The sequence below is a fragment of the Mastigoproctus giganteus genome, chromosome 8 (genome assembly GCF_048544385.1).
Source record: "Mastigoproctus giganteus isolate SK-2022 chromosome 8, ASM4854438v1, whole genome shotgun sequence".
Classification (NCBI taxonomy): domain Eukaryota; kingdom Metazoa; phylum Arthropoda; class Arachnida; order Uropygi; family Thelyphonidae; genus Mastigoproctus; species Mastigoproctus giganteus.
Genome location: NC_143582.1, coordinates 145689646 through 145716346, shown reverse-complemented (window position 1 = coordinate 145716346; position 26701 = coordinate 145689646). Strand labels below are relative to the sequence as shown.

Below are 26701 nucleotides of genomic sequence, written 5' to 3'. Positions count from 1 at the left end.
AATACATTTGTGGCTTTGAGGATAAATTCTTTGAATATTTTTCACAGCATATTTGTATCCCCATACAGTAGTCACTCCAGTTAATCGAGCCTAAGAAATTCTCAATCCATTAGTCCCCTCTCTGTAAAATTGAATCTCTCGCCTTTATATCTGACTATATGGGTTTCTTTAGATACAATCCATTTTATGGTACTGTAGTCATGCCTGGTAATGGCTCCCCCAATGTAAAGTTTCTTTATACAGTTAGGCTCTATAGTGAGAACTATATCTAGGATAATAAAAACCTCTTGTACACTCTTAAACATGTTGAGATAAGCAACAATCATCCAGTTTGTTCAAAATTCTGTTACTATAGTGTATTTCTGGTTCATGTATTCCAGTCCATAAAAGGTGGGTTGAAGTTAATCATAATGAGACAGTCATACTCGCTAGCCCATTCAAATTGCCTAAAGAGATTTTTATTATACTCCTTAGAATTGTTTGGCCAATAATATACCTCTACTATTGTGTTCCTTTTACTTCAAATCATTTCACACCACACTAACATAACATCCACATTACTCAGGGAAGATTCTTGTTTACTTCAGGCAATCTTTTATCCAAAGCATCACTTCCCCACCCCTCTGTTCTTCCCTAAACAGTGTTCACTGAAATGAAATTCATCTCACATCTCTGAGTGGCACCGTGTCTCAGTAAGCCCAGCCATATCAGCATCACTTGACCCGATAAATAGCTCTAATTCATTTAATTTATTTACAATACAGGTTGAGTATCCCTAATCCGAAATGCTTGGAGCCGGAAAAGTTTTGAATTTTTTTGGATTTTGGAATACATGGCATTGTGGAGTTAAAGTAAGGTAGAAAGAAAAATCAGATATCATGCAAAAAATTCAATTTTATTTACCAAAAAAAAAAAAAAAAAAAAAAAAAACATGATGGTCTCTGCTTCCAAAAGAATATGAATGCAACAAATACTAATTCAAAATTCATATTTCATGCGAAAAAAATTCTTTTTTATTTACCATCTTGAGAAGGAACATCACAAGCAGTAGAGGGACCAGGAACTGGGTCCTTCAGGAATAAGGAGACGTGCTGAATGGCCTTTTTAAATGTTTCTTCTAGGGTCATTTGCCTCATTAACAAAGGTTTTTGTTGTAGACGTCTCTCTTTTATTTTATGAACTGACATTATTTCTTGTTCTGTTATAAAAGCACTCTGATCTAGTCCTCCAACGAGTTCATCTCATTTTTTCACCATGTCGTCTATAGTCATTTTTACTGCAGTGTTAACAATGTCATCTTTATCGTCTCTTTTACCATGATTGCCTTGATTCAAAACCATTTCAGCTATTTCACCATCAGATATTGAATGAATAACTGGCCTTCTTCAATATCCATTTTTTTCCAGCTAATTGACAGATTCTGAAGGCACTGTTTTTGCATATGTAAGGAGTTCAGACATCACCAAACATTTCTCAAAATCATTAGCTTCTTCATCATCACTGAGCATAGTCGCAGGCCAAAGATTGTGCCAGGCATGCATAACTGTGTCTTTAGTCACTGAGGTCCAAGCATTTGCAGCAACAGCATATACAGCATCCTTCAGGTTAAACTCTTTCTGGAAACCTTCCACACCCACGCCTCTGTTCACTGCTGCCACCATGCTGTTCAAGAAAGTGTTTTTATTTTTACACTTTATTGATCTAAGGATGTCCTGGTCACATGGCTGAATTAATGAAGTCACGTTTGGGGGAAAAGTACATGGCATAAACATTATTTTTGATGAGCATTTCAGCTGGAGGATGAGCAGAACAGTTGTCAAGAAATAACGAAATCTTGCAGTCATCATCCATTCCAGCTTCCCTGCAGTGAGCACGAGCTGCTAGTACAAAATGTTTGTGAAACCAATCAAAAAAGATGTTTCCAGAATGCTCAGCTACCATTAGGGCAGGAAGCAAGTTTTCTACTCTTAGCCTGTTCAAAATCTAGTTTGGACTGATTAATGACTGCTTTACAATCGGTGTGAGCTTTGGTGTAGGCAGAAAATGAAACTGAAGGATTGGAATTAAGGCAATTACAATATGCAACATTCTTCTCTTGAACAACATTAGCACATTTATTGGAAAACCAAGGTTTAGATAAAGGACGAGATTTTAAAGAGGAGTGTGGAATAAAGGATTCCATTCCTACAAGAATAATTTCACTGACACAATCTGAGCAAACATTGACATCAGAAGTTTTGAAACAGTAGTCTGACTAAGGAAAAGAAGAAAAGAAATCTCGCAGGTCATCCCATTTTGCATTCTTGTAATGCCAAACAACACGAGGTTGGGAATAGCCATCAGTTAAAGGCTCCAATGGAGAAGGGACAATCACTAATTTGTGATCTGAGATACCTAAAGGACCACTCACTTCGATCGTGTACTTAGAATGGTTGTTTGTGAGAAAAAGATCAAGTATATTGGCTGTATGGTTAGGATTGTCCAGTATTCTTGTAGGTAAATTACAATCTGTGCAAGGTCATTAGAAATTGCAAAAGCCTCAGCATCTCGAGCAGTTGGGTTGGTGTGACTAGAAAATGGAAGCCAGCTGGAGTTGTGAACATTAAAATCACCAAGGAAAATTACCTCACTGTTAGGAAAGTTGGACTGGAGAAAGTCAAGTTGCACAGAGAGGAAGTTAAAGAGCTCCAAGTGATTAGTGGAGTTGAGAGAACAGTAGAGACAACAGATGAATTTGACACAATGAGGTAGAAAGATTTTAAGCCAGAGAAGATCGAAGAGAGGAGATTCCAAATTACCCATTCTCTGACAGCGAATATCAGAACGGACATATGCACAAGTACCACCTTTGAGGCAAAAGGAATCATACAATGAATAATTTGGGCAACTGAGATCAGCAGTAGTTGAATCAACTGATAACTGAGATTCTGTCAGAAAAAGTACATGGGGTTTGGCAGAATGCAAGTGGAAATGGACAGTGGAGAGATTAAAATTGAGACCACGTATATTTGTGAAAATGAACTAGGAAGTGTTTGGGATTTTTAGATCTTTTCGCAGATTAGCTTACTCTATTAGTTTGAGAATTCATGGTATATTCAATAGTAAGAAAAAGTGAGGGGGGGGGACATGCTGTATGAAGTAATGAAATTTTTGGATATGGCGTACACATGGTAAGAATATACTCAGATCCTTGACATAACGTGGCCTCGACAATGCCCCCTGCACACACACTACTCAGACTCCCTCCGGTCACTATCTGGCAAAGAAGAGGTAGCAAGATTATATACACTAGCTGATCCGGAAGCCTCCTAAGGGTTTCCAATAAGTTCGGTCCAGTGTACTAACTAGCGGCCGGCCTGTGAACACCGTTTTAGAGCTGTACCCTTGAAATGTAAGGAAGATTGGATCTTGCCATGATGCCCATCATAACCTCAAAAGTCATCAGTCATACTGCATGATGGAAGAGATGGGGAAGGGTTGACCGGAACTTAGCTCTGGAGACTAAACATGGGTCCCGCCCCATCAAGCCTCCAATAAGCAAAGTGGTTGTATTGCACCGGTTGATGAGAGTCATCTACCACCTAGTATTGCCTGGTAACACAGAGGGGCGGCATTCCTCCATGTGGTGTGGGCGCCACACCTCAACCTCTGCTTATATTGGTTCATACCTGGGTGGTCACCCACAGTATACTTGTGCATGGAGGTTATATCCAGGATTACTAACAGTCCCACCATCGTGAAGGTGCAAACAGAGGATTTGGCTATCATAGACCGTTCGGACTTCGCCGAAATTGGGTCTACTAGACTTGAACGTCACCCGAATATCAGTTCCATCAGCGTTTTCGACTCCCAGGTGCACAGCTTGTCTGGCATATCTGAGAGAATGTCTGTGACATCCTCAAGGACATAGACACCTTGTATTGATGATAATTGGAGCTTTACTGACATCAACACACCACATCACAGCTCTTTCCCGCCAGGGCTTCCAGTTTCCAGAACTTTCGAGTATTTTTCAAAAAGTTTTGGTTTTTGGAGCTTTTCGGTTTTCATATACTCAACCTGTACTCCTGGCATTAATGTATAAACAAATTAAGGCTTTTACTTTATTGCTTTCGGCAATCCTAATTCATTCTTTATAGTTACTTTTTTTTTTTTTTTTTTTTGATTTGGTAGTTGTTGGCGCATTGGCTTCTGTGGCCATAATGCACCTCCCAAGGTTTTTGCAGTACTTTGATCCAAGCCCGAGGCGGGAATCGAACCCGCGACCTTTGGGTTGCCGGGCAGGTACTTTACCCACTCGGCTAGCCCGGTCGGCCTTATAGTTACTCCATATTCAAATAAACAAGACTACTTCTCAATGTTAGAAGGGCAATGCTGTTTATTTGAAGCAGTGCAATACCAAGGTAAGGAGCTGTGATGATAGAGTGCACTCCATGTGATATATATGACATTACAGAGAATACTCTTTTCCTCTGTAATACAACATTTTGATTACAAGCTTAGAATAAAAAAGGACATGGTCCAGCTATCATTCACATACCAGATAAATTCTCCAGACATTTGGCCACGAAAATAAGTAATGGTTGTGAAGTACGCTTCTGTAAATTTTCCAATGGCTATATTTCTTCACTGATATGTACAATACATAATTCATTGAAAATATGTATTTGTGGATTTGGTTTCAACAAAATGTCATTTAAATCTAATGCAGTCATACTGACTTTTGATTTGGAAAAGTTTATAAAACCATGATATTTAATAAACTCCTGTGTTAATTTTAATATTAAAAACAGTTTTTATTATATGACTAATTGGAAAGTTTTTCTTCCATATACCATTTTTTTACTCAATTAGACTAAATACTACATTATTCGCTGGCTGGTATTAAGTCTGCTAAGAGAAATTATCTATCACCCAAGTCTGAAAACAGCTATCACAATAATGCCTTGTGGTTTAAATAAATAGTGTAATCATTTTTTTTTTTTTTTTTGGTGATGATATTTATATTAAAACAATATTAGCAATTCAGATTAACTTGAAAATAACGGTACCATTTCTAACGACCATAAGCACAAATATTGAAGGCCAAAAGGATAGTCTCTCTTACTGGAGAAATCCAAGTAAGTTCTTATTTATACTCCAGCATGACATGAGGAGTTTACAAAAAATCATGAATACAACTGTTAATTATATTTAGCAGTAACACAAGCTTGAACCACTCAAAGAGCATGTGCTACTACACTTTGGCGCTTGATTACTAGGCTACGTCAGGCCTCTTTTAAGTAACCTAAAATTTTTTTGTGCATGCTTTTCTGTATGCTATTTATTTTAACATTTCACGAAGCTATTATTTTTTGCATTAAAATAATAAAAATGCATAAAAATTTCAAAATTTCAAACTTTTGAAATTATACAAGGTTGGGAGGACCACCTTTTTCCTTTCACATGTTTTTATGATTACCAGGATCTAAACTGCCTTGTTAATGCAATGGTCTTATTGCTCACTGCAGAACAAAAACTTTGCCTTCACAACACATTGCCCTGGTTTTGCATTACTTTCATACAAATGGCATCACCATTTGTATATAAGTAATGCCACACAGCAACTCTTTGTGAAAGTGAAGTTCATTATGACGGGTGATAAGACGTTGCATAAATTAGGCAATTTAAATCCTGCTAGTTGCAAACACACACACAAAGGACAAGATCTTCCAACTTCATATGATTGAAAAGTTTTTACATTCATGCTGTTTACAAGCACAACAACCTACTGCAAAAGCTGTAAAAATTGTTTGTTGCTTAGAGAGCCTATGCTAAGAACTGGTGGAATAAGAAACCATTTTAATTTACCAATGAGTTGCTAATCTTCAATCATATCTCAAACAGCAAGTGAATTTCATGACTTCCAAAAAACTTCCACCTTGTCATAAATGTAATTACAACCATAAACACTGTAGGTTACTAGTTAGAAGTTTAGTTTAGAAGTGGTCAGCATATTCTAAGGATTTTTAAGGTTCTGAATGAAATCTTCCTGAAAAGAGCATTGAAAGTGGGGATGGGGAGGGGAACTAGACAATCTGGCACTGCTACAGTCACAAGGATGCATATTTCCACAGTACCATATGCAAAGTTATCACTAAAATTCAGCAGCCAATTGAAATCTCAGGTGGATACCCTTACAAAAATGCATATAATTTCAAATTATTTTGATGCTTGCATTGAAATATAGTCTTACAACCTTTATTAATTTTCTCCGTCTAGTAACTATTAAAATTAGGAAAACAAACTTATTTTTTTGTCATTCAGATTTAATTTAAAGAAACAAACCTTTTTTTTTATAAAAAAAATCACTGCAAAAATAAAGTGTCATTAATGCCTCTTGTTAAAAAATAGACTTTATACAATACAAGTTATGTCAACAAGTTAAACAGACCCCAATGGATACAAGCAACTGAATACAGTAAAAACTTTTAATAAATAAATTTCTAGGCCATCTGCTAATATTTTCACAGCAGAAGACTTAGAGCTGATTTGTATAAATACATCAGACCTACATAATAAATAAGACATTTATCTGTAAACTTATATATATATAAAAATCCATTTTTAAAATGATTTTTTTTTACCTTTGCATTTCATACAATACATTACAGCCTTATAAATTTATTTTGGTGTTCCAGTACGAAGAGTGAATCACGATGTTATGTGCTCTAAAATTCCTTGATGAATAAGTTTTTCACAATGGGAACGCTGAAGAAAATGCTGAAAAAAATATAATTACTGACACAGAATACTATACTAAAATATATTTAATAAACAAGTGATTATATACAATTTAAATCAAGCAATAATGTAACATGCAACATGGCCTATGTAATATACACATGGGTACTGCAAAAGCTCCCTACATATGAAGGCCACATTATACTAGAGAAAACATTTATAATAATCATATTGTAAATTAGTATAAACCTATGCAGCAAAGTAAGGTATAGAAAAAAATAGGATTTTAATAAAGAAGCAGAGGACTATTTCAATGCAGGTATTGAAACAGTTTAAGAAAAATAAAGCAACCTTGCATTATTTTATTTTGTTATTGTACATACTGAGCATAGCTTCTCTTTGTACATAGCTAAGAGCAAACAGGGTTTACTACTCAGTGCACGATCTCATGTTGTGGAGGCATTATTATTAGCCTTATGGTGTAAGGATGCCTGAGGCTTATACTGCACCAGCCAAAAAAAAAAAAAAAAAAATCCCAAATTACCCTCAGAGAGAGGGGGGGGGGAGAGAGTCAGAAGTAAAGGGGTCACCAAGAAAGACACGAATGATGATATCCAGCTCAGAACCCTCAGTGTGCCAAGCCCATACACACCAGATGTGAGCCCCTGAGGTTATTTCCTCACCTGTTGTTCAGTATTGCACCAATAAAAAAGATGACGTAACAGAGGCCATTTGTACAGTTTGTAAAATTACTATTCATCAAATTAAATCTTACTCTATGCAGCATCATTACAGCCCTCATGAGGCGAAAGTTGAGAAAAAAATGGCCATCTCCACATTTATGCAGAAAACTTAACTAAAATTTTAAAAAGCTTCTCAAAGGAAACAAATGATGACTTTCCTCTCAAGAAATGACAAATTTTATTTAGGGTCTTTGAAAGTGAGTTTTTTACAGGGAAAATATTGCAAACCTTTACCGAAGTGAATTTTTGAAATCTGTTGTTTTGGCCGTAGACAAATTAAGGAATTAGGTGTTTATAGGCAAAGTAGGGCTTAAAGGGGAACAGGTATCCTGTGTGTTATCAGACACTTAGCCTAAAACACTGATGGATCCAATATCTCTCTATTACAGAAGATTTAGGAGAAGTCCGGTTGGCCTGCCTCCATAAAATCCACTCATGCACACCTTCTCGATGGTAAGCCCTGTTACGTCACTTAGGTGGCAACGAACGTGTAGTGGTCCTCTTCAAGACACCTGGTCAGCGTGAAGAGGAAAAGACCAAACCCTCCAGCATATGACAGCACGAAGGAACTGGAAAGTTGCTGGAAAGGCCTTCATCCTGCAGTGGATTGAAAATGGCCTGATGATGATGATGAAGGCAAAGTAGTAAGTGAATCGTGCTTAGATGAAAGTAACAATATAACAAAAACTGGTGAAATCGTGATAGTGCGAGATACTCTGATACTGATAAAACTAAATTTGTTGAAAGTTATTTCACTTCGTTAAAAGAACATCCTAATGCAGTGAACATTTATAATGCCATTAAAGATTTAAAAAACTTAATATTTACACAAAATATTTATGTGCTATAACCGCTGATGGTGCAATAGTAATGAAAAGTGAAAGAAATGGTGTACTAAGTTTGTTTAATAAAGACTGTCCTAATGAAATTTTTCACTTACAATGTATTGTTCATCAAGAGGTGCTTAGCGGCAAAATGTAATTAAGTACGTGGATGATGTGGAATTGACAATTCAAAGGGTTCTAAATACAATTAACACAAGTAGTGTGTTACTAAATAATTTTAGTGCATTATGCAACAATAATTACAAAAAGTATAATGTATCATTTAATTATAATCACATAAGATGGTTAAGTTTTGATGCTAGTGTTTGGCACCTTTGTGAACTGTAGGAAAATGTTTTAAGTGCATTGGAACCTAATCATAAAGATTTAGTGGAAAAATTTAGAAACAATGCTGTGTGTGTGGCTTAACATTATTTTTAAAAGATTTTCTTTTACCAAGTTTGAGTTCCATAAATAAACTACAAGCAAGTAATTAATGCAATGTTTATAACTGATAAACTTAAAAACATCTCAAATGATCTTATACGTCAAGCTGATAGTCATGATTTTTCCGTCTTTAAATAGTTTTATAAATCTAACAGAATATTTACAATATCTAACAGAACAGTTCAAACAAATATTAAAAATAAAATTACTGATTGTTTGAAATCTTCAAACACTGAACTAAATGCAAGATTTCAAGAACTTAATTTCTTTAAATCTATTTCTTTCGTAACATTTCCTTTTCAAGAAATGGATTTGGAAAGTTTTGAATTATTACACAACTGACTATCCTCATTTTCTGCTTTCAATACTTAGCTGGACAAATGTAAAATTTTCGTTAATGGAAATTTGTAACAATGATAGATTGAATATGGTTTTCAACAATAAAAATTCGACAGAAGTATCATTTTGGACGGATTTGTATAATAATTCAAACGAATATAAAGAATTAGCTACAGTAGCTCTAGTTGTTTTAACGATATTTCCAACAACAGTTTACTGTGAGTGAGCTAGTAGACTGCATTTTATTAAAAATAAATATCGCAGACAACTTGGAGGCAGCAATGAGACTAGCATTGGAAGAGAGGACTGAAAAAGAATTTCCTTTTGAAAAATTATTAAAGTAAATAAATATAGTTTATTACATTAAACTGAAAACAGGATTGCTTTTAATATTATATATGTTTTGGAGTATTATGTTCAGTTGTTGCTATTGCATTTACTATTTCATTTTAATAATAATATGTTTTGGAGTATGTTGTTCTGTTGTAAGCTTTGTTGCATTTATTATTTTATTTTAATAACATGTTTGGAGTATTATGTTTTGTTGCGTTTATCATTTTATTTTAATAAATTGTCGTTTTTGGCATGTTCGTAGATCTTTATTACCATACATTACTTTACCTGAGGCTTAAAAAACCAAAACAAGGTTTATTACTATATAACCCATGTAATTAATAATAAATATTCTATAATTATTTCTTCACATAATTCGGTTACATATGAAAAGAAAATTTAGAAACTTAAATCCACCATATAACGTCTAACCACACATCAGATATTTTTTAATTTGTTTTTATATTTGCAGTTTAATAGCAAAACATTACAGTAGTTACAATTTTACATGATATTGTTCTACAAAACTCAAAAATATATAAGTTTCTCAGCTGACTTCAGGATAGAATTTTAAATTACATAACTTCTACTTATTATTAGTTACAGTTTTTATAATCACTTCAGGAATTTTATTATTATTCTTATGTTATATGCACAAATTCCATCTATCATTGTTATCTGTAAAATAAATGTTTGAATAAAAAAAGGAATTGTGTGGCCACCAGCTAAATCTCGTGGCCATTTTTGCAGCCACCAGGAAAAAAACTCTACTTTATATACTATAACTATTCACATCTATTCTGCCTTTAGCTTCAATTGTAAAAAATTATCCTAAAAACCACTTTATTTTTATAAATCTGAGGAGCCTACAATTTAGCCCACATCTTGAATAATGCATAGCCTTTAGGTTCTAGACTTCTATGCATTATTTAGGACAAGATTAGTGCAAGAGATTAGAGCAGACACAAAAAGGTATTCTTACCTAAAATAGACTGGGATTTTCTACGTTACAGTGTCTGAAAACATCTCTATCTCTCTGGTAAATGAAATCTTTTAGGATTTAATGGTTTGAGCAAACTAAATGTTGATGGTATGTTTGCCCTTTCTCATATGGTACATGAGGAGACAAATTTAAATTGAAAATGGATTGCTGAAAAATAAACTTGTGCCAAATGTTATGGAAATGAATAGTTTGAATAAATTTATTCAAATGCAGGGTTAATAACAACTAAGAATCTTAATACATACTGTGCTATTTTTTGTTAAAACAACGACTATTCCATCTTCTGTCTCAAATTCTCCATAATCACAAAGACATCTTACCTACATATCAAAAAATTTCAACATATATAAATATATTAATTTTCTTTATTAACACCAATTATTACAATATTTTATTAAAGTATCAAACTGAATCTATTCTCTACTATTTAGAAACGTCACATTAATTAACCTTCAATCATGCACCCTCAAAAATGCTTTCATTTGTGGTGTCTGCGAGACACCCTTTCTGTTTAAATTATAAAAAAATTTATTTTTAGCTTTTTACTGAATTGAAAATAACAATCTATTAATTATGATGTGCTAAACTCAGTTAAAAATTATAGACTGAAAATAAACAAGAGATACCATTTATAATAATAAAGAATGTTTTTATGGTATTTCTTAATTTACAAGGACATTTTCCCCTCAAATTGAAACAGATGCTCATGTAGCATCTGACAGTTACCACAGTTACTGACATTTCATTTAATTTCTCAGACAATGCAATGTTAAAAGAAATGTCCAAAGAAAAAGTTGCTCTAGGACCAGAATTGCTTGTGCTTTAGCTCTCAGACTGAAGCATTTTTTTATCTTATTTTTTTATGTAATTGTTTATTTATTTTATCTTATTTTTATTTTGTTATTTAAATTGAAAATTATATCCATTTACAAAATACAAAACAAAGATAAATATATAATAACATAAAGAATATTTTTAGCATTAAAATTTATTCAATATCATAATCATAGCAGTTATTACAAATAAAATGGATGTGTTCCGACAAATGAATTTGTTTCCTTTGAATAAGCTGATTGAATAATTCATATTTTTAAATAACCTTTTTTTTTTTTTATTGTGAATAATAAGACCTCAATTTGTAAAATATTTTTGCTGTATGCCACATAGCAATATAGCTATGTGGCATACAGCCAAAAAAACCTTGCATTATTGGTACCTATTGTTACCCGACACTTCATGTACTACAAAACTCATCTTCAAATCTCTTTGATTTGGTGCAAAAATGTAATGAATTAAACTATGAAATTCAGCCCTTCATAGAGAGTAGATGTCATCATTTAATTGTTTACATTCTTGCCTCAAGCCAAATGGAACTGGAGATGAGTTTTGTAAAGTATATAAAGCATTGGCTGTTATAAAGATATCTTTAATTTGGTAATAAAATATTTTTGAAAATTTGACTTTATTGAAAGATATTTGAGAATATATGCTGGTAAATATTAGGAGTTAGTACTACAGTTATAGTCAGTATTCTTTAAAAAAAAAAAAAATCACATACAAGGCAAAACTTTAAATCTTACCCAGCAATATACCTGATTAGGTCAATTTGTAATATTACAATACTAAACTATTATGGGGGGAAAAAAATTAATTCTAGAATTAGGGTTATTTTTGGCAAGATGCTATATTGCTATCTGAATTCAAAGACAACTCATTGTCAAAATAAAATGAAATCACAAAATCAGAAAAATAAAATGACAAAGTGACACTCACCTGCAGTAGTGCAAGCAGATAGAAGCCCCCCTCCCATCCAAGGAGACATGCCCACATCCACTAAAGTATGAATGCAACTCCAAAATAAAATTAATCAAAGATAGGGAACTCACAAGCAATACATCTTCAAAGGGACAGCAGTGGTTGTGAACTCTGAAAAGAACCATATTTCCATCACTGACTGCTATTCAGCGAAATGTTAATGGATGTCCCTATACAATCCAAACACAAAAAAAAAAAAAAATAATAATAAAAAATAAATAATAATAATAAAAAAAAATAAATAAATAACTGAAAACTCAAATCATGAGTTATTCCATAACCATCACTCTCTATAGATTAAAATAAACGAACATAACAAACAAAATGGAAATCTGAATGTCAAACCAGCCAATGCATGTTAAAACCAAATAAACACAAATAAACATTAAACCAAATAATAACAGAATTTAAAAATAAATAAATTAGAATCAAATAATTAATGCCAACTGAATGGCAGAATAAATTGAAACATAATGAAGAAAGTGCAGGATGATTATAACTTCAAAAAAAAAAAAAAAAAAAAAAAAGAAGGAACAGGAGAATGTTTAGCATCCTGCTAAAGAAAGTACAATAGACTGTGTTAGTTACATCTACAAAACTAATATGAAAAAATAAATACAAAACTAATATGCTAAAAGGAAATAATTATCATAAAAAATTTAAACAAATGCTACAATTAGGATTATTCTTGGCAAGGTGCTAACCAAACTATTGCTACATTGCTAACCGAACATGAAGACATCCCATATTAAAATAAAATAAAATCAGAATATAAGAAAAATAAAAAGTGTCTCCATCAGTAGCACAAGTGTATGATCCCCTTCATAAAGGGGCACACCCCCACAACCACTAAAGTACAAATGCCACTTCCAAATAAAATTAACCAAAGACAGGGAACTCAAAGGCACCACCTTTTTTAAACAGCACTTTTAACTCAGAAAGTAGAGTTTTCTTTTGGTTTAAATGCATTTAATTTTATTTTTGTTTTTCAAAAAGGCCCACAATGGCAGTCAAATAAAATATCTAAATTGGATAACTTCTTTCATCCTGCACTCCTTTTAACTTTCTTAAGAAAGGAGAGAATATTTACGAAGGGGTCCTCTTACTAAGAAAGGCTTAATTCGGTAAACTGCTGTATAATGGGTTTAGTATGCTGAATTCTGACGGGATTCTTCCACTTGCTCAGATTACGAACCTGAGGGGGCATAAATTCAAATTGAGGAAAGACAGTTGTAGAATAGATGTGCAGAAATTTGCCTTTAGCCAGCGGGTGGTTAATTGCTGGAACAAACTCCCATCTGTCATTGTGAAGTTGATAGCTTAAATAAATTCAAGGAGGAACTGGACAAACATTTAGGGGAATGGAAGTGTGAAATTAGTTTTTTTTTTTTTTTGGCTGATGCTACATAAACTCATCATATGCTTGCTTCCTTGTATCACATACCTCCATTACTACTACTACTACTATTTATTTGTAGAAATTGTTCCACTTTGCCAAGAATGGTTTCCTCATGTACACACACTAGAAACCTTAGTGTCCTTTAGAAACTTATATGCTACACACTCTTCCAATGAGTGTGTGGCATATAAGTTTCTTACCGAAACCACGCTTAGAAATAAGACAGTCTGAATAAAATATGCACAACATAAAAATTTAAAGCCAAGACAATACAAGTTAACTTAACCAGATTGGAATGTAAGAATAATGTTAAACTATAAAGTAATTGAGCACCAGATTAGATTAATTAAATTCAACTTGTTTATGCCAACTTAATGTAGCATTTCTTTTCAATTGTATTTAAACAACTTTTCTGATAGCTTTAACAAAAATTCTTTTAAAAGAGTTCTTTTTCTCACTTTCACTTCTTTTTAAAAGGCTTTAGTATTAGATCCCAGCTTTATTTTTCATTTGTATAAAAAAACTTTGCATCACATTTTAAAGACTATCCAAGAAAAAACATTTTATTACAAACTATTTCAAGAAACATGGAATATTTCATGTTAAACTTTTGGAAGATACACTTTTGTTCTAAAAATTAAAAAACATGTATCTTCTTCATCAATTGAATAAATCCAATCTTTCTGAAGATTTAATTATACTTGACCTATACATAAAAACATTTCTCTCAATTTCGAAGCAGAAAATATATTTGTTTAAGATTGCCATGATCTCTTTCCTACCCATTATTATAATCTCTCTACCTTCGCACTTACTGCTTATAGCAGTCACATATCTCCTTTTATTACACACATGATGACATATTTTTTATGTGTCACGCCAATAATGCTGGAAATTAGAAGGAAAAATAATATTCAAAATGAATATTAGCTAAGTTAGATGCATTATTAACTTATAACAGAATAATATATAGAATATTACTAAAGTAAACATATAAAATAACTGTAGGTATCAGAAACAACATAACAGTACAGCTTAAAAAGAAATTTGCTTCAAAGCATACACAGCAGTCCTAGATAAGTTTGTAAAACAGTTCATCAATGCATAGATAGGTCCACAAATAGGGTAATACAATATTTAACAATATCAAATGAAGTAATAGTTTTCCACAATACAGTGGGGCCCCAACATCCGATGGTAATTTGTTCCACAAAACCCATTATATGTTGAAAATATTGTAAGTTGAAATCAATAACACATTGATTTTCTGTAATTCATTCCACAACACATAAAATAGGTATTTCTTATATAAACTTCATTTTTACATTAAAAATGAGTGTTTTACAATGATTATTTAATAAATAGTCATAAAACATCTTAAAACAAAAAACAAACAATAATTTAGCATTTACTGAAGATTTGAAGTGGAGAGCTGATGACATCACTGGTGGCGTAGTGGTGGTGGTGGGACTGTATCAAGTGTCAGGTGTCTTTTCAGTCTTTTGTTGCTATTGGCAAAGAAACTGTCCAAAGTGAACTGTTTTTGACAACTTTTTTGTAGCTTTCTGAAGTAAGAAATGACTTTGTCTTCCATTTTGCACATCATGAGTTCAGTGTTTTCAATATCGGGTGTTTTTTTACCACTTCTCTTAAATGCTCCCAACAAGAAATGAGTCTTCAACTCTTCAGCTGACACTTTTTGGGTGTCTTTTTCTTCCTCTCCATTGTCACTCTCCGTAATTTTCTCTAACTCTTGTAGCTCCTTTGCTGTTAGCTCACGCCCATAAGTGTCACATATAAGGTCTTCCACATCCTCTTTACCAACCTCCAGACCCATTGATTTACCAAGAGTGACAATATCATTTGTCAAAGCACCATGATCTTCAATTCCGTCAACATTATGTCTAATTAAAGGCCAGATGTTTTTCCAGGCTGAATTTAAGCACCTGGTGGAAACATTCCAAGAACTTATAATCAGCTTCACACAGTCCAGCATGTTGTACTTCAACCTCCAAAAATCTTTGATGGTGACAGAATTTTCACCAGAGGTCGCTGCAAAGCAACTTGCGAACATTTTTGTGGTGTAAATTTTCTTGAAGTTTGCAATCACTTGCTGGTCCACTGGTTGAAGACAAAAATTTGACTTGAACAAAATCAAATTGTGCCTCAAGAGGTTCAACAAGGTTGGGATCATTGCCTGGTGCATTATTCAGCAAGAGCAGTGCCTTCAGAGTAAGCTTATTTTTCTCAAGATAACTCTTCATTGAAGAACAGAAAACTTCAAGCTCCTTTTCATTGAAGGCATATCCTGTGACCCAGGCCTTCTTGTTACTGCACCAAAACATTCCCAGCATGCCTTTGTTGACCTTTTGTTGTTTAAATACTGTGGGAGTGTTAGAGTGATACACAAGCAAAGGCTTCAGCTTAAAATTTCAAGAGGCATTAGCACCCAACAGGATGTTATTGTTATTTTTGGTTTTTAGGAGCATTAGCAACTAAGGCCATATTGCTCCGTGAATATGCGGTGGTCATTCCTGACCTTTCCGCATCCTCCGTATTTGGTGGTGACGGGCTCGAACCCCGGTCTAATCAAGAAGCGTGTGCTACGCACTGCTGCTCCTTCCCACCTGGCTACGGAGGCGCCGCACCCAACAGGAGAGTGAGCCTATCTTTCACACTTATGCCCATGTAAACTAGCCTCATCCTTAGTGATGTATGTTTTCCTTGGCATTTGCTTCCAGAAGAGGCCGGTTTCATCAATATTAAAAACCTTCTAGGAAAAATAACCCTCCTGATCAACAAACTCTTGGAATTCAATTCAATTTTAAAGATCTCAGCTGCTTTTTTATCAGCACTGGATGCCTCCCCATGCAGTTTAACACCTTTGATATTTGCCCTTTTTTTGATGTGCTTGAACCAGCCTATGCTAGCTTAAGTCTTCAAAGCGCACAGCACTGCCACTGGTTGATGGAGCTTTAAGTTTCAGATCATTGTAGATCTGAAACAATCGTATGAGTGATGCTCCGCGCACCACACTATGAACAATAACAAAGACACTAATTGGTTGAGAACAATCGTACAAGTGATGTTCCGTGCCCCACGCGTTTGAAAATTTCCACCCATGTATCATTCTAGCTATATATGAGAAAGATATTGGTACCTGAAAATATCATCGGTCCTTAAAATAAAAGATCATATGGAAAGTATATCGGTTCCCGAGAATACCGGATGTCAATTTCATCGTAAGTCAAGGACCTACTGTATGTGAAAAATTCATAAAACAAACCACATATGTTCCCTTACAATTAATTAATTAAAGCTGTTAAAGAATGTGCTGAAGTATATCTATCTTTCTCACGAGATTCATTCCTTCTTGTTAGTGTGTATGATGCAACTCTGAGCAGAACATGTTCATCAGTAGCGCAAATTCAGTTCTTTTTCTTCTTTTGCTTCACTCCACAGATAAAAATCCACAGGTGACTAAATAAAGACATTTCTTCTTGGGAAAACCTCCTGGTATATACTGCACTTATAAATGTTATGATTCCTAAAACACCAGTGCTGTCATAATCCAACTTCCTTCCTTCTCAATATACAATAACGACCAATAGAATGCACATAAATGGATAAAGATGTACAATGCCCTACCATTAACATATAGAAACTTGCATACCCACAAATAACCTTTATTTACAAGAAAACTAAAGTAATAATGTTGTTGTTGTTATTTGGTTTTTAGGAGCATTAGCAACTAATGCCATATTGCTCTGGGGATATGCGGTTGTCATTCCCTGACCCTTCCGCATCCTCCGTATTTGGTGGCTCACTGGCTCGAACCCCGGTCTAATCAAGAAGCGTGTGCTACGCACTGCTGCTGCTCCTGCCCATCTGGCTACGGAGGCGCCTCAACTAACTAATAATGTGGGCTGACCTTTAACCTTTATGACAGCCTCTAGTCTCCATGGAACACTACCAATTTTTCATTTCTTTTTTTTTTAAATAAATGTCCTCCAATATTTTCCATCTTCAAAACATAACCAGTTCAGCTCTGTTTTTTTGGACAGTCTTTCCTCACATGCACCTGATGATCCAATTTATTCCAGAGGGCTCTGGGCTGGACAGTCCAACTTTTTAATGCTCGTGCCTTCAAACCAATCATCATAATACAAGCAGTATAACACGGACCATCATCCTCTGATACAGGTACTGGGCCTTTCCTGACATGCTGTCAGAGTGTAGGTAACACATTACTGTTTAGGAATTCTAGATAGATCTCGGCATTCATAGTTTTGTCCAAAATAACCAATGGTCCCAGGTCAAACCAAAAAACACAACCCCAGACTATCACACTGTCTCCATTAAACTTCACTGTCAGGACGATACAGTCCACAGGCAGCTATCTCCAGAAAGCTGCCACACCCAAGCACAACTTTTAGACTGACAGACCATGCACCTTGATTGGTCACTTCAAAGCACAGCTTCCCATTGGTCTATGGTCCAAGGATAGTGGGTCTTACACTGAGCTAACAGCATCTGGCAACAGTCAGGGTGATTAGTGGCTTGTGGACAGCTGCACGATGATGGTAACCAATATCATTCAGTGTTCCGCATGTGTGTGTGCACGCTGTGACAACACTAACCTGTGTTCCGATCAGACAATCCTTTGTATGGCTCTGCTATTCCATTCTGTAGAGACTTTCTGGGTCGTTTTGTAGCAGTTTTGGCAGCACTCCACTTCCATTTGTAGATCACATCATCATTGCCAACCCAGGGACCAATTCACAATCGTACTATGTCTCCTCAAAGACTTACAAGCTTATTTATTGACATGTGGTGCTTGGGTAGGATGTCACCAACTACCAATTGAGGCATGTCTGAATATTAATGGTAGAGTTGCATATATGCCATACACAAATTACTGTATCCCTCTTAATTATTTTTTATCCTCCTTAAATACTAACTAGTGAGTAAATCTGCTTTTCCAAACTAAACAATAACCTAAGTTTTATACTAACATCTGCAAGGAATCATGAGTAACATGGATAATATTAACCAAAAATGAGTTAAACTTATTATGCTATTCAGAACAGTAAGAAGGTCAGCTAAAAATTAGGAATAATTATTTTACTATCAATAAAAGTAGCATTAAATTTATCTTTGTGCCAAATTTGTTTCTCTAAATGTACCTGTATGTATAAAGATTTTGGCGGCTGCATGTATTGAAAAAGATCAACTCCAGAACCAGCAATAGATGACATATATGTCGCTAAAATCTTACTGTAGTTATTGAACCACTGAATCTGTAATAAATCAGATATAAAATCTAAAATAAAATTCACAGAAATAAACTAGACAATCAATCAATATTTAGAAATTAAATCTAACAGAAACAGTTAATCAGGTTTATAATCTCTTCATCTTCATTTTTCTCACAGTATGACTGTCACTTTAATCAAATCCATACACTTAGCTATGTTCAATTTTTGATCATGGGGATCATTCTGCTCCCACTGATAAACAACTGATGCCAAGTACAGTGCCAAGGCTTGGGTTTATGTTCAACTTAGAGACAAATATTATTATTCACACAGTACTGCCTAAGTCACTAATTGCGTATGATCACCTGAGCAGATGAATCCACAATATACATTTAAAATTCTAAGACAGTGCCAGAACAGGCACATTGAAGTTACTGGCATCTCATCTGCTAGCCTCTTGGTAAATGCATGAAAAATAATATAAACAATATATGGTAAAATATAGTAAATGATACAGAGAACGGTAAAAATACAATGAACTATAATATATTTTGAAAGGAGAAAAGCAAAACCCTCATACTGGCCTGTGAAAAATGAATTCTGTCTAATGGAACAGCAAAGAGGTGTATGGAAGTAAAGGGAGAACAGTATGAACCATGATCAAAAACTGAATGCAGTGATGTAGAATATCAATGAATTTTAAAATATATTATAATTATTTTCCCCAGGCCAAGTTATTATTCAATTTTTATCTAAGTTTAATTGTTGATAAATATAATACCTCTTAAATAATCAAATGTGCTGAAGGTCTAAATTTTTATTTTTTTGTTACAGCTCCTCTAGCAGATGCATGCATCTGCTAAAGGAGCTATAATGTTAAAAAGAGAGAGAGAGAGAGAGAGAGAGAGAGAGAGATTAATGGAATACCATATAGCAGAAGTTCCCAACCACCAGTGTTATGTCAACCAGTATGCGAGGAGTGAGCTGCCAGTATGCAGACTGTGAATGGAACCACCTGCAATTTCCCTCATGGGAGAGTAAACTTTTTAAATGTTAATATCTTACTAAAGCCAAAACTTCTTTTTATTTTTCACAGTTCATATCTATGCAAGTATTTCACTTGGAAAATATACCACTTTTCTTTCTTGTACTTAATTCATATAACTTTATCTCTTTACTTCCCCTCTTTTTTTTTTCCCCTTATTTTATATGGTCAGTCTTCCTTCAGAGGTTGGTTAGTGAACATTAAAAGTAGTGTTTGCAGTTGTAGTAATTTTCACAGGTAATTTATACAATTTATAAATTGTATATTCTTAATTAATAAATGTTTTTCTGTTTTTAGTAGAATAGCTCAGTTTTGCTTACCTAATTATTTATGTGACTTTTCAAAACAGACATGTACTCATTAATTAACACACCAGTACGTCATAAGTTGCCAATGTGGTTGACTGGTATGCGGGCTTATAAAGGTTGGGAACCTCTGCTGTATAGGATGCTAATTCCAAAGTTATAAATCATCTGTATATATATTAATCTCTCTCTCTCTCTCTCTCTCTCTCTCTCTCTCTCTCTCTCTCTCTCTCTCTCTCTCTCTCTCTCCCTTTTTCGAGGTAATTCAGAAAATTTTTTTTTTGGCTGGTGGCATAAGCTACAGGCTTCCTTTTACCATATGGCTAATAATAATGTTCACTATGATTAACATGCTGGTAAAGTTGTATTTCCTTGGTAATGTTCAGGAAATTGTGTATTCGCACAAATAAAAGGTTTATGAATTTTCAAAAGTATTTAAATGGTTGGAAGGCTAAAATCATCCTATTGATATCACTGGCTTTAGAATATAGAATAGAATTTTTATTGCTTCAGCACTGAAGCTATAATAAAAAAAAAATAAAAAAAAGAAGGAAATTGTGTTTGGAAGAATTTCCTACATTCCATTCCATTTCTTTATTGGAATCACTTTAGCAAATTGCCACTCCAACCTTTGGAAAACAACTGTTTGGATGCCCATTTATGAAGCATGTTTTCCTGTGTGTATATATATGTAAATAAGGATTAAACAACAAAAGGATTAAATAAAGGATTTAAAAAAGGATTAAATAAAGGGTTTGAAACAACAAAATTCTTTTGTTGTTTCATTAGGGAAGCCAATGTTCTTGGAATCTGTGGATACTCAAAGAAGTTCCAACTCAGTAGCTTGAGACATCTTCCAAAGAAATACCTTTTCTTTCAGTGGAGAGTAAAAAGGGGCACATGGGGAGGGAAATTGCCTCAGTTAATTAATGACTGGTATTCAGGTAATTTACATAACTGGATTTTTTTTTTTTTTTTTTTGCCTCAAACAGAAACATACCTGAGAGTAAAACATACAGATTTGATTTTGACTACTGCATTTGAAATATCCCCCTGCAATCCTATAGTACCGTACTGCACAAAGCAAATATAGCCCAGTTCTAGAGGTTAAAGTCATACATAACATCTGTTTTGAGTTTCAATGAAAGTTTTATTTCCACACACTGCTTGGCTGTTCATTTCAACAAAATACACTTTTCAGTGTGTGGAAATAAAACTTTCAGGTATGTTTCTGTTTGAGGCAAAAAAAAGAACCATGGATAATAGTATTTGTCTCTAAGCTGAAACATAATTCAAAGACTCAGCACCAAATACTAAGCACTGGTCTTCATTCGGAGCTGAGTGATCCCCCCCTCCCCCATGGCAGAAGGTTAAATGCAGTGAAGTGTATGAATTTGATTTTACCTACTGCATTAAAATATCCTCTGCAATCCTAAAGTTAGAGATAGTCACTCATATTCTCAACTATACTATAAGAACTTCTCTTAGAAGTTCTCTAAATATATTCAAATTAAAATAGATAATATGTAAGAAACCAAATCTGTAAGGAGGTATGCAGCTTACAGTAGTACCAAACATTTATAAATACTTTATTATAAAAACTTTACTCTTATTAATTTCATAAATATATATTAATTTCTTGAAAGACTTGTGAGATCAACATGAAATCTTGATGGGGTGGTGCTCCCTCTGACACCAGTATAGGCCTATTTGGGGTTGTTCCCAGTGTGTGATATGGCATGGCACAACATCCAGTGCATGTAGCTCTGCTTCATTTAATAACTCCTTGTACAGAATTACTTAGACTAGATAATTATGTCCAAACTGAGGTAAAAACATGGGGTTTCATTATCTGGTTAGATTGGAATCTTTTGTGGAGTGTATCTGTTTTAAGAAACCAATAAAATATAATTTTGCCAAAAATGTAGGGTTTTTGTTAAGTTAAATTAAATTTTTGATTAATAAAAATTTAATAGCTAATAAGATTAGAACCACCCATATTGTGCCTTTCACACAATACAAAAAAGCTTATTTTATATGCTGTATATAAATAAACAGTGATAATGTAAATTCCTCTTTCCCTGGATAGATGTGTATTTTATACACAACTACCCAGTGGAAAGAGGAAATTACAATATCACTGTTTATGTGGCAGCATGAAATGATGCAAAGTTAACAATGGGCATGCATTTTCACAGAATGTGATTTCAAATGTACTTGTTTATCTGCCATTACTCTTTTGTACAAAGCCATCCCTGCAACGGAAGTAATTTTTTGTTAATGTGAAACAGCCTACCAGATTCCAGTTTTAAGGCACACCAGCATATTTGTTAAAATATTCATTAGTATTAATTATACAATGAAAAGAAGCTTGAAGCTTTTTTTGCACCATAACAGGAGGAGGGAAAACACACTATCTGCGTTCCCCCTTCCCATAAGTAAATCCAGCAGGCCTTTGAATTTCCTCATGCCACCTGCCTCAACTCATAGAGAACTTATTCAACAATTAGGAAAACTTTACACAATCCAGTCTATAATTATATAATATCCCAACCCTGGTTTGATTTTATGCACCCTGGTTCTTCAGGGTCTATAATAAATCATTTATCATTTTGAAATTGCTTGCAATTTTTTTTTTTTTTTTATTTCTATAAGAATTTTTGTGATTCAAATTGTAAATAATATACATCATTCGATGAGATGTCAATATCATTTCAGTGGCCCCACATAGACTCCCACATTTTCAGCACACTTTTGTATTGCATTGTATTCTCAATAAACAAACTTCCCCCATCTCCCACTCAACAATGGTGCACTAGCTCATTTTGCACACGAGCATAGAGAATGGATACAATTACGTTTTCTACAACGAAGATAGTTGTTGTTATTTGGTTTTTAGGAGCATTAGCAACTAAGGCCATATTGGGCCTTAGTTGCTAATGCATCCGGGGATATGCAGTGGTAATTTCCTGACCTTTCTGCATCCTCGTTATTTGGTGAGCACGGGCCCGAACCCCGGTCTAATCAAGAAGCATGTGCTACACACTGCTGCTTCTGCCCACCTGGCTATGGAGGGGCCACGGAAGATAGTATGGGCAACACGGTGTCCATGAATGGCCTACCTCAAGTCCAGACTTCACACTTTGTGGCTTATTCTTTATGGAGAAGGTGACAGAAGTAGTTTACTATACTAAATCATAGAATTTGGATAAACTGAAAGCAAGAATAACAGTTGTTCTTTCTGCTGTTTCCTGATATATTGCAGGTTACAACTAAAAACATACCAGTTTGAGTGAAAAAGTGCAGGTGACAACTGCAAAACATACTAGTTTGAGAATGTATTACTGAAAATGAAGATGCCTATGTGGAGTACTAAAATAATACTGACACAAAACCTTATTGTATGACATATCATTTTACAATTTGAATCATAAAATTAGGTATAGGAAAAAAAAAAATTACAAGCATTTCAAAAGAAGGAGTGACTTTTCATACACCCTAGTGTCACTTAATATTTTGAAAATTTCACCTTCGCCCATTTTACCATCTCCTCTCAGAACCTTATAAATCTCACTCAGATATAAACTTTTTTATATCTGAGTACTGGTCCATATTTCTATATAGTAACTAGTTACCAAGCTCTGCAGCCAACACACCTGGAGTCGTTCCTCATACAGGTGCTTTTTCCCAATCTCACCTGGCACATTAGTCATCTTTGGACCTTTTCAAGAAGGACCCTTGGACACTACAAGCCCTTCTTTCTGCTTGCCTGCACATAATATGCCTGTATCAGAACCCCCAGCCTGGTTAGCCAACTTCTAACTGAGGCGCCTCCATAGCCAGGTGGGCAAGAGCAACAGTGCGTAGCACACGCTTCTTGATTAAACTGGGGTTTGAGCCCGTAACCACTAAATACGGAGGATGCGGAAAGGTCAGGGAATGACCACCGCATATCCCTGGAGCAATATGGCCTTAGTTGCTAATGCTCCTAAAAACGAAATAACAAACAAACAACCAACTTCTAACAATTCCCTTTCTTCTTCTTCTTCCTCTACCAATTTCAATGTTCTCTGTGGTAACATAGTGGTTTCACCACTTGTCACTCAATTGGAGAGGTCTGATCAATCAGACTGGAGAAATTTTTAAAGGCCTCTTCAGTCAAGGCTGTAGTTAACCAATCTCAAGCAGAGGAACAGATTTTCTCCATGAGTTATTTCTGGGTTTTTTTCAGCCTGCACAACATGCAAATCACTTGTACAGACATAACACACAAACGGTGCAATATGCTCTAAGTCACTGGATGTACTTAAAACCCTACAACAACAACAACAACAACAATGAATTTTAATTCAAATCTACATGTATAAGTTAACTTTGAAGTTTTTAATTATAAAGACAAACCTTGCCTTTTGCAACATTAAAACATAATTGCCACTGTCTCACCGTCCCTGAAGCCTATCTAAGCCATCTGGAAGCAACTAATACTGGTAATTAACCACTCTCTCAGTCGTCAATATCTATCTGCAAATTTTTACATTGTGCCATATATCTCACTGTCAATTAAGAATTTATGCTCCTGTTCATGATTTTTTAAAATTAAATTTTAAATATTTTTAAAAAATCATAAACAGGAGCAGTCCTGTTTATTGATCCCTAAGGGATCCCCAGTCTACTCTGAACGGTTAGCATCAATCACAACCCTTTTTCTCCACAATGAAAGGCCATAATGCATGTAAATATTCCATTACACAAAGATCTTACCTGAGATCTTCCCAACATAAGTTCCAACTTATATAGCAATCGCTTGCGCAGAACTGAATCAAAAGCTTTTCTAAAGTCCAAATAAACTGTGAAAACTATTTCCTGCATCACAATTCATAAGCGACTCTCATAATAATTTATCAAGTTAATTAAATAAGATTTTTGTTTTACAAAATCATAATACAGTAAACCCTCGATTTAACGGACCCCAATATAACGGATTTCAGATTTAATGGAAAGGACAAATAATAATACAGTAATGTACATATTAATCTCGACCATATTATTATTTTTTAGGTTATACAAAACTTCAGTGTTATTAATTAAAAATTAATAATAATTACCTATTTCCATTATTGTTTTGATAATTACCTACTTTTATTTTTATAATCAAATTCCGGAAATTTTTTTTTATTCTTTCTGAAAACGTGTTCAAATAGCTGTTTTCCCAGATAACAGATAAGTGCAGGCGGTGACTTGCGAGCTGAACGTGACTCGGGACATTAAACTGCAGGTCTACCCACTCGCTTTGTTTCGGTCTCAGTCTGCCTATCGTGCGGTCAGGTTGTATACAGAGTGTTTCTGTGATTTCTGAATTGTGACTTTATTTATTAAATAATTTTGCAATCCTTACAATTTAAAATGGAGTTAAAAGAAAGCGTGTGAACTTAAATGTACTGGTATTGGTATGGATGTTTAATGGCACAAGAGCAGCATAGGCCAAAATGTGCCATAACTTAAATGTGGCACAGAAATTAGAGCTAACTGATAAATTAGAACAAAGCATCTCAATAGCACGTGTTTGTGAAATTAAAGGCATAAAAAAAACAAACTGTTTTTGTTATCCATAAATCAAAGGCCAAATTGCAACATTTTTCTTTAAAATACAGTGTTGATAGCTCTAAATGTGGTTCAACAGAAGTTGAAATCATATGAAAGTTGCACAAGATAAAAACTTAGAAGAAGCTGTGTATAAATGGCATGCTTAACATTAAGTCCCATGTGTTTTCCAAGAGTTTCACATGCAGATTTCAACTCAAAACTTCATACATTAACACCACTAGATCTCTGTTGAACATACCACTTATACACAGTTTCTGCTTTCAGAAAAAGGCATGGCATTGTGAACAAGAAAATCTGTGGTGAATCTTTAAGTGCAGACACTTCACAAGTTGAGCCATTTAGAAATTTAGAAATGAACTTATTAAATCTGGGGGCCTTATTTTATCACAGGTTTACAATGCAGATGAAACTGGTTTTTATATTGTGCTGTTCCTGAAAACATGCTAGCCTACAAACATGAACACAGCACTCCTGGTGCAAATTAAGTAAGGAGCAAATTTCTGCCTTACTTTGTGCAAATGCTGATGGCTTGCATCGCTTGAAGCCCATGGTGGTGGTAGGGAAATCAAAGAAACCACGCACTCTTAAAGACATTATGAATCAGTTTGCCTGTTATTTACACCAGCTCAAAGAATGCGTGGTTTACTTCAGAGATTTTTTCTCACTGGTTCTTCAATCACTTTGTCCCTGATGTGAGGTGTTTCCAGACAGATGGTCTGAAAATTTCCCTCAATAATGTAAAGGCATTGTTGCTTCTTGACAATGCCCCTTCTCATTCTAGTGCTGAAAAGTTAGTTAGTAAGGATGGCAGAATTAAATATCTTTTTTTGCTTCCTAACACAACTTCACTTATTCAGCCAATG

General features: G+C 34.4%; 1 protein-coding gene across 1 annotated transcript in view; it reads right to left on the bottom strand.

The window, feature by feature from the left end:
* Positions 1 to 26701, bottom strand: part of LOC150081899 (DNA replication complex GINS protein PSF1-like) — a 128172-nt gene that overhangs the window by 36983 nt on the left and 64488 nt on the right. Inside the window, exons 5-6 of the mRNA XM_090380359.1 lie at positions 18813 to 18926; positions 10658 to 10732 (exon numbers count right to left, since the gene is read on the bottom strand). Coding sequence (XP_090236485.1) covers positions 10658 to 10732; positions 18813 to 18926 — 189 coding nt within the window. The remainder of the gene's footprint in view (positions 1 to 10657; positions 10733 to 18812; positions 18927 to 26701) is intronic.